Source organism: Aythya marila (assembly GCF_965140915.1).
Source record: "Aythya marila genome assembly, chromosome: 1".
NCBI classification, from domain to species: Eukaryota; Metazoa; Chordata; class Aves; order Anseriformes; family Anatidae; genus Aythya; species Aythya marila.
This window is the reverse complement of record NC_139042.1, coordinates 201,729,259-201,739,253: the sequence shown is the minus strand read 5'-3', so window position 1 is coordinate 201,739,253 and position 9,995 is coordinate 201,729,259. Positions and strand designations below refer to the sequence as shown.

General features: G+C 39.6%; 1 protein-coding gene across 2 annotated transcripts in view; it reads left to right on the top strand.

The window, feature by feature from the left end:
• Positions 1-5,442: 5,442 nt before the first annotated feature.
• The window catches only part of CELF2 (CUGBP Elav-like family member 2), a 373,678-nt gene continuing 369,125 nt past the window's right edge, over positions 5,443-9,995 (top strand). For both annotated transcript variants that reach the window (XM_082759990.1, XM_082759989.1), the window contains exon 1: positions 5,443-5,710. In XM_082759990.1, the coding sequence (XP_082616116.1) occupies positions 5,658-5,710 (53 nt within the window). In that variant the 5' untranslated portion in view covers positions 5,443-5,657. The remainder of the gene's footprint in view (positions 5,711-9,995) is intronic.

Below are 9,995 nucleotides of genomic sequence, written 5' to 3'. Positions count from 1 at the left end.
ACCAAATTTGACCCATGACTCCCCCGAATGGAATGAAAGGAGCAGATTGGGGTGTGCAAGTAGCTCTTTTTGAAAATGTCTGGCAAGTACAAGGAGCTTTTCTTTTCTTTCATTCTTTCCTTTGGGTTAGGAAGGGCAACCCCTGTCTTGGACTACAGAGGTGTTCTTGCTCTGCCTATGAATCTGCAGAATGAAGAAACTCTCCTGCTAACCAATAAAGAGAAATTTAGCACAGAACATAAATATTTGGCTCATATACCGTTTAAAGTAAACTACAAACACCTTAAAAACAATTAGGATGACGGGAATTTGGGGAAGGCTGTCTTTTGAGAGAGGCTGGAAAGCATTTCTCCCATAATAAAGTATGCCGTAATAGTCATTTTCTGCTGGGTGAATAAGCACAAAACACATCTTTGTTCATAAGGCTTTTTATTGTAGTAGTTGTCATGAGCAAAACCTGAAAGTACTTGAAAATCCATTAAAATCACAATCCATATATTAAAAAAAAATTCTCTGGAAAGTTTGTCTCTGTAGACTTTGTAAAAGTGAGAAGTCGATAAGTATGAGACACATTTATGTAATTTAAGATTAATGATTAACTGTTAAAGCTCAGGCTTTGTACAATCAAGCCTGCTGTTCAGCAAAGAAACAAACCCTTTAAATCTCTGCAGCTGCTGGAGGAAGCCAACTTCTAAGTTGCTCTGTGTGATAAGATGCCCCGAATCCCAGGCTCTGGCCATTGACTGGCTGTGAATCAGCGGTTACTGACTGTCTCCGGGGTGTTTTGGTTACAGTACTCTTTCCCAAAGGGCAATTGTCATTTGGATTTATGCCTGCTTGTAACTGCTTTTTCTCTGGTTGTGTTCAAGCACTGGTGCATGACTTTGTGCATTTCTTAAACTTAAGACTTACAATTTCTTGTCTCCCAGATCATGTATTTCACCAGGGGAGAATAGACTCACTTTAAAGATTTGTAATACTTGGATTTACTCATACTGGTTCTAGCAATGGGACCTTTTTTTTTTCCTTTCCAACAGAATTATTAAATTCAGACAGATTTTTTCACACATCCAGGCCATGAACAAGTGCCTGAGTTACCAAGTTTAAACAACATCTTGGCAACTTTAAAACATTTGGCTGGTCAGCAGGAAAGGAAAAGCTGCTTGTAAAGCACTGGAATGCATTTTCAATTAGTCACTACATTGCTTAAAAGGCCAGGCATTAGGCACTGGGAGGAGAGGCAGGGGGATGGCAGTGCTGGCGGGAGGGACGGCATGAGACAGTCTGGAGAAGAGCCTTTATCAGCCCAGAACAGCAGCCCTGAAGTTTGAGGCCACTCTTTAAAACATAAGCTGTTGTTTAACAAGAGCCTCCCCAGGGACAATGAGGTTTTCCTGGTACAAGACCAGTGTTTCTTTCAAATAATTTAATATTGCTTTTTATGAAGGAGCAATGGAGATGAGATGATGAGCAATGGAAAATATGTATTGGGAAGATGTTAGCAGTTATTTAGTTCCCTATTATTTCCTGATAACCTGACTGTTGGGTATCGTGACCAAAAAGTTGTGCTTTGGCACAACTAAAATATTCCTTGGCTCCTAAAATATTTTTGAATGAGATAACACCCTTGAAAGAGGATTAAATAACCAGTCTAAACTGCTTACTACACTTGGTTCATTTTCCTGCCCTACTCTATGAAGTCCTCAGCTCAATAGGCTTCTAATAAAGAAACAGATAAAAAAGAAATCTTGTGACATAAAAGCATCTTTCTAATGTTCAGTAGCCATCATTGCTCATGCTTTTTTAAATGCTTTGTCCTGTACTTGACCTTCAAATGTTTGTAGCTGGCTGATCTGGAACTTTTTTGGCTCCACAGCTGTCTAAACTAAGGATGATGACATTGCTTAGAGATCCCTTTGTGTATGTGCGTGTATATACGAATACCATTTTCAAAAGTATACATATATTTACTTTAACATGACTCAAGATCTTGGAAAGCTTGTACATCTTTATCATATAAACCAAGAACTGCAAAACTCACTGGTGGGACTTGTTATGGCATGAAAGACCCAAGTTACACAATGGGCTGGATTTCAGCAGGTAGAGGAAATTTTCAGAGCTGTTGCCTTCTGGCTAACTGTAATAAATTTGCCTAAGTAATATTTCACAGATGTGCTGCCTGTTTCTTGGCAAACAAGCTAAAGATCACAGGAAATTTCTTCACTTAAAGAATAAAATCAAGGTTTTGAAGACAAAGTCCTTAACCACAACAGAAAAAAACATTTAGCTAAAGGATGGGAGGGAGTACTGCAATCCAAGCACAAGAGTTAAAACAATTTTACAGTGAGTTTCTGTTTCTGTTTTATTTGTTTTCTCCTACTATAGCTACATGCTCTATGAAATACGTGAGGCTGTTTTGGAAAATCCATTGCCTGACACAAGTTTCTCTGTGCTAAACTTAATCTTCTAGTTTTATTTTTAGAAAGCTTATGGTTGCTTTCTTCAACGTTGTAGAAAATCTGGCAAAATGCCAGCAACGTCCAGCAAAATGGAGACCTGTTCTTCTTTCCAAAGATTAAATATTTAAGTTGAAAATAATAAAAATAACCATAAATAATTGTGAATGTGAAAGCAATAAGAATCTTTATCCCTACTTTATTATTTTCATGTAGATACATTGGAAGAAAATAATGAAGCATTTTCTGTGGGATGGGAGTGAAAAGTAAGTCTATGGAAAGCATGAGATATGTTTGTTAGAGAGAAAATTCTTGAAATGGAGATAGTTCATTGAGTTTCCGGGTGAACAGCATAAGAAACATTGCATCTCAGTGGAGTTCTGGACAGGTTTGGCACTAGCCTGAAGTGTGTGACAAGGGACAAGATGTTTCCTTTGGCCTTGAATTTTCCACCTAAACCAGGAGAAACTGTGTGTGTCTACCTTGTGTGTCTTCTCCTTGAAGGCTATGGGTGTAGAAGCATCTAACTTTGATGTAAAGGTCTCTTACAGCTCACATCTACTCCAGTACAGAAACTGAAACCATTGTATCCCTAAGTGGGTATAAAGGTAGAGCATCATTGCTCCCATCTCATTTTGATGTGCAACAGCAGCCAGATAGGACATGACAAGGACCTAAACCAAACTTGCCAAGGGGATGTGATAGAACAGGGAATTTTGATTTTTTTGTTTGTTGGTTTGTAGACTGCTTGGAAAATTTGCTACTTTAAACCTGGTGCCTGGTCATTGACAGAAAACATTCAATAACAAGTTTACATGATGAAATATGTGAATATGGCCCTAAAACAAACAAATAGGAAAGAAAAGCATTGAAGAGGCAAGGAACTATAACCAATTATATCCTCCACAGCCTCAAGTAAGGGTTAGCCTGTGAAATGATAGTTTACAAACTTTGGGAAAGACGGAAACACTGGGAAATCTGTTTTAATTGTAACCCAAGCTGAAAATGAAGGTTTCAGCAGTTCCACAAAGAAACAAGTGGCAACTGAATTTAACTTTCCAAGGCAAGCATCTTAGCCACCTGCTGTAGGTAAATAAATATATGGCCCCATAGTGTTGAAAGGTTTATCCATGAAGAAGTGGACCAAATCATCTTGTGCCAAACTGCTGTTAAGAGAAAGGTGGAGCATCTGTAAACTGTTCTCCACCCTCCCAGCCCCAGATCTGTATCTGCAATCTCTCCATCAGCAGTCCCTGATGTCCTTATCCTTATCAGACTCCTCCAAAACAAAGCAAAGCTGTTGCCCAGGAGAGGATATAAAATCCATATGCCTGAACCTGGGACCTTGCTTGCTAAATCAATCTGCTGATATGGTCTCATATGCTTAGCGAGGGACTTCACCAAACGGAAGGAGGCAGGAGGGGACTCAATGCACATTCCTCCTAAAGAAAGGGCCATTGATGCATTGACTTTTGAACAAAAGGAGGCATTTTCTAAGCAGTTTAAAATGATCATTTCTATCTAACCACTATCTCCTGGCTACTGTCTGGCAGACAAAATGGTCACAAGGCATTTTGGAGGAGTGTCACCTTCTGTGCTGCCTTTGTACCATGAGGAGACCAGCAAGAGGAGGTTGAGGATGCCAAAACCAGCCTACAGCATCCAAGGGAGCCCTGAAACCACAGCTCAAGTTCTAGCACACCAAAAAGAGATGGTGGTGGAAGACTTAATGCAGTCTCCAAAGCTTATTATGTTTTGTTATGCACTTTATTATGTTTCCATGAGTGCATGATGTCACACACTACCAGATTTTTATGTGACCATCATATCACTGCTTCGTTTTAACAAACGAGAGCTGCTTTTAACTTTTTTTTTTTTTTTTTTTTCTTGTTAAAAAAAGAACCCATGGCAGGGAGGAACTAGGAGCATATGCCTGTGCTATAAATAGCAAAGTGGAAGTATCTGTCCTTTGGGGCAGTTTGGTTCTGACTGAACACTTTATAAGACACTGTTTTGCCTTTTTTTTTTTTTTTTCTTGAATTTTAATTTAGGAATTTCCAGAAATCCCACAAAATTAGTAGAGCTCAAGGAGAGGATACAGCCATTCACAGGATGAATGGAAAATATTTGAGGGAAAAAATGCAGAAGAGAAATATTCAAAAGCAGGGAAATCAATGTCAAAAACTGTTATAATAACACAAAAGAAGCCAATCATGTAGATTTTTCTAAATAAACAGACACTAGCAGAGCAGTTACACAACTTTTCAGATCACTATGGTGATCTGGAGGATGCTTTAGTATTTATTTTTTAAGTAGCAACAAAAAGAAGAAATGGATTTAATGGAATTTTATAGACACCTTCTCCTCTTTCAAACATCCTAAGGTTATATCTGTCTTTGCGTTATTACGCTTTTTATTATTCTACCATAATAGCACTCTTGCTATAAATTAGACTGCTTTCAGTCACAGCTTCAGCTTACAAATCCATCAAGTCTATTAGATTTTAAAGAGAGAGAGAGAGAGAGGGAAAGATGTTGCTGTATTCATAGGGTTGTGGACTGCTTTTTCAGGAGGCGGGGGAAAGGGGGTGTGTATAGATTGGGGTGAAGTCAAGGGGAGGAGGGAAGGGTGGGAGAGGAGTTGCAGTTTGAAAGTCCCTCCTTTAAAAGTGTCGAACTCCAACCTGCACAGAATGGGGAAAGGGAGACCCCCAGCAACTTCCAGAAAATAATATAAAAGCAAACCTCAGAGGTGGAAGAAATACCCAAAAGGAGAAGACTGCAGCTTGCAGTAATCTGTAAATGATTGCTGGCAAAGACTGGAGGCTTCAAGCTTGAGCTGTGTTTGTTCCAAAAGAAAGCCAAGAAGGACGGTGTTAATAAAGAGAGATTTAACTGAGGGCTGTGCTTGGAATAAAGTGGGCTACAAAAAGGTCACATTTGATCAGTTGGAGCAGATTACAAGGGCTTTAAAAGGTAGTGGTGGAGAAATGAAACTGGGACTGTGAAGCAATATAGCACAAGATTGATTTTGGGGGTGGAGAGAAGCTGGGACAAGTGCTTATCAGCTTGAGAAGGAGGAAGAGCTGTGCTGGGTTTGTTGTCATTCCCACACTGAGTAGAGTACTTGCTGCTTTTGTGGTTAGGCTGCCCTGCCGTTTTCTTTTTTTATCATTTTTTTTTTATTGTTATTATTAATACAATGGTGTCTATAATCTCTGACTTGGATCCTCTGAAAGGCTGGAAAGTTTTAAGGTAGGCCTGTGTTTTCTTCTGTTTGGTACAGGCGGTTTTTTTGGTTTAGCCCTAAATTAACTGGAGCTTGAGTTATAATCGAAATGTGAGCCCTGGGCTTAAGTAAGAGAGGAGTTTCTGGTAATTAGAGCCCTTTTAAGATACAGCAAACCTTTAAGCAGATGTTTAGAGAGACCAGAGGGAGATTTTTAAAATATACTTCTCAGTGTTACAGTGCAGTGAGGAAGTGTGGACTTTTTTTTTTTTTAAAGATTGTTCTGTAAATTCAAGTTAATAGTAAAGGCTCGCACCAGTTGAAACTGCAGGATTAACTCTCTGCTTTCCTCACTGTACTTTGCAGTGGAATGGGTGGGAAACTTTAGGGGAGGAAAAACCAGCGTGAAAGTTGGGGAAAACAGGCTTGTGGGGGTATAAAAATCAAAATTTAAAAAAAGTGCTCATTTCATTTTGGGTTTGAAACTTCCAGTTTGTTGTCCCTTTAAGGCATGTATTTGATACTGAAAAGTTGTTGCTGATTATTCCCTTCAGTACTACTATTTGTTCTTTGAATAGTGAAGAACAGTAACTCGAACCCTGAAAAATGCTAAGAGGAGGGAAGAGGGGAGAACCCACTGTTATTGCCTGCTGAAGATACTAAAACTCTACAGTGTCAAATGTCTGTGTTTAATGCTGTTCTAATTGCATGGCTTTCCCTATTGAGAATCTCGACATGTAAAAAGTGTGCAGATGGTTTACAGAAACTTCACTAAAACATTGGAAACATCTGTGGTGAATGTAGTTGGTTAAATTATAAAATTAGTTAAATATAAAGTTTATTTCCTTCAACTGTTATGCAAAACATGAAGCTGCACCTAATAAAGTTTTTTTATTATTATTATTTTTTAAAAGAAGCATTGCAAGAATTTTGAAGAGGTGTGTGAATTGTTTTGTTGTTTTTTTATAATATATTAAATGTTAAAGTATATGTGAGCTTCTTGCTGCAATATTTTTAATAGCTTAATGTCATGAGCTGAAAAAAAAACTCAAAAGTCAAACCATAACATCTACTTACATTATGAGGTTTTTTTCCTAATATTTGCAGAGTGTTGAACTTTCTTTTCTCGTAAGTTGAACTTTCTCTGATCATCTTCAGCGCCTGTGCTTAGCAATGTGGACTAAAATCCTTAATGCTTGTCTGTGGTGTAAGAATTGGCTAAGCAGTTTTGCTGCAAGTTTAGGTTTTGATTTTTTTTTTTATTTTATTTTATTTTTAATTTTTGTTGTTGTTAAGTCATTTAGGACTGTCAGCTCATGGTGACTAGATTCTGTTTGACTTCCTGAACTTTAGCGTAGAGGCTAGTGTGCTGCAAGGGCAGCGGTCAGAGTGGCATCAGGGGAGGGTGGTCATATTAGGGTGATCTGAGCTGGAGTGACTCCTGTGAGTCATCCTGAGCAAATGCCAGGAAAGTGCTTTTGCAGAGCTCCATATGTGTTGTCTGCTGCATGTGTGTGCCAGAAAAACCTATTCCAGGAATTATTTGAAAAGTTTATCCCATTCTGAGACAACTTCTGATTCCTCTGCTGATCTAGTCAGGTAATACCAGGTTTTACTGAGTGGAGGGATGACATGGAGGGCTTGAAAGTTGAGATGATTTAAGGAGGAGAGGCTGTTGCCCTCTCAAAGAATCCTGTTTTCTTAGAAAAATGACATGTTTATATGACTGTACAAGAAATATCTCCCTGGCACTCTTTCCTACAGCATGACAGAAGTTTCCTAACTTTTTGTGTGAACCTGGAGATTAGAGCTTTACAGACACAGGTAGGTCAGTAATGTGATTAAATTGATTTACTAGACAGTTCTTTATGTAGTTACTGTGTATGATTGCAGCAGCAACTCTGTACAGGTCATCAGCAGGATGCAGTGTTAAAAGGCAGGAAGAGACACTGTTCAGTTTAAGTAAAATCATCGGTGGCAGTAAAAAAAATAAAATAAAAATATTTAGTTGGAAGTCAATATGCAGTTTGTGGCTTGTGACGTTAAATTGTAAAGCCAATTCTACTTTTCCTTATAAATTTTAGCTTCTTTACAAGAAAGTAAAGGTGTCTTCCGCTCAGGTGACATGAAGTAATTCCTTAAGATCCAAATGAAATGCATCAGCAAATGCTGCAGTCAGCTTGAGAGTAGTATCCCATGGTGGCAAATTCCCCGTTTCGTTTGTCTTGTGCACCCCCTGTAATTTATTCTGTGACTCACTCACAATTTGAGACCTGCTTAGCTGGAAGGCAGATCTCGTGGCTGGGGGTAAAATAATTGCACTGGGAGAGCTGGCAGAGGTATTAAAACAAATAAATGGTAGCATGGTGTGTATATAATATTACATCAGGCCTCCCTCTTCCATTGTTTCTGTCTGGGGTAGGATGGTAAGAGGTACGATACTTTCCAGAAAGTCTTGGCACACACTGGATTCATGTTAGGGCCTCTGAACGCCAGTTAACGTACAGAACAAAACAACAAAACCCACTTTTCTTTCACTGGATTTCTTGACAGTGATCTGAATATTAAAGTTATTGGAAAATAAATCTCTGAGAGCTCAGATCTTTTTTTTTTTTTTTTTTTTTTTTTTGTGGGTGTATGTGTGTGTGTGTATGTGTTTCTTTTCAGATAAGCTCCCAGCATAACACCTATGCTTTGACATTAACACACTTCTGCCTGATCTTCCCTCATAGGTGCCTTGTCACTCTCTGTAGTGTAACCGGAATAAGCGCTGTCAGTTGGAGTCAGGAGAGGCTGGCAAAACTTCAGGCCTTTTTGAGACACTTCAGAGCTATACCAACAAATGGTCTGTGCTCATCAGCCCTCCATGGACACAAAAATCCCATTTACCTGGCTCTGAAGGGTTACAGAAGGTGGGATCTAGCCCCCTGAGGGGAGGGCACAGGAGAGACAGAGAACAGCTGTTCTAATCCCTGTCCCAAACCCTCCCTGTACTTCTGTGGCATGTTTTTTTATCCTCAGATGTAACAGAGATGTCTTTGGTTGCTGCTTCAGAAGCCAGATCCTGTGCTATGAGCCTCAACAGCAGCTAGAGTAGAGCAGTGACCTGGCAGTCAGGAGAGGCCCAAAAAGAAAATCCCTCAAGGCCATGTCTCTTCCATTGCTTCTCTCCCTTAATTTGGCTCCAGTAAGACTAACTACAGTGCCATAAATCATGAGTTACCTACACAGGGAAGACCTTGCACCCATTTGCATTCCTCCCTGAAGAAGTATATGACCTTTCTATGGCTCATTGCTGGGGGGGGAGTTTTTAACTTGACTTCTCAACCTCATAGTGAAATCTGAAAAGTAGAAGTTTTCGCTCAGATGAGTGGAGAAGTTAAAGCCTGTGAAGCAGCAAATCTTGCTGTACTACATGCAGGTGACCTAAATTTCACAAGTCCTACTGAGCAGGAGTATACAGCTTGGCTAGTGAAGTTGGGAACATGTCCTGTGTAGGACGGATGTACCAATTCAAATATTCTCTCCAAAATGCCATTTCCCACTACACACACCGCCCCAACAGCCTGTAAAGGACAAAAGTGCCTTCTGTGCTTACGAAGTCGGTACAGGAGGTGTAATTTCAGCCTTGTTGTGTTGGTATTATAAGCTAGTTGGGGTAAAAAGTCCTTACCCAACACCCCCCTCCTCTGTTTATTTGTGAATTAAGGTTGGTTAAATGGCTTCAAGGTGCTCAAACTTGGAAAACAGGGCAGAAATGTCTCAGATTTGCAGAATGGCAAAGAAATGGCTCAGAAATGCAATGGCTCGGATTTAATTTTTGGCATAGAACAGTAAACAGAGAGAACTGTAGCATTGCGAATCCTATTACTGCTTCGGCTCCTGGCTTTCCAGCTCAGCAAAACTTGAGATACAGTAAGGCATCCTCGGTTGTATTCAGTACTGGAGCAAACTGGTTTAGTACATGGCCCCACAGCACCAAACTGCTGTTCAGAAAGGGGGAAAAAAGGGGGAAAAAAAAACCCTCCTCAGAAACAAAACCAAAAGAGCCCCGAAGGTTTGGCCTAGGGACATAATGCTGGACTCCATCACCACCAGGAAATAAAGATAATGGAATTTTGGATGTCAGTGGAGAATACTAATTGCTCCATAATTGCCACAATATGCTTGCTTGAAAAAAAAAAAAAAAAGGGGGGGGGGGCGCAAAAAGAGGGTGTGTGAATCTCATCATAACTAAAATCATATTTGAGAAATAGCTTTCCAGTTAACGTCTCTGCAAATATGGATCATGGAAGAGATTGCACTGAAAGG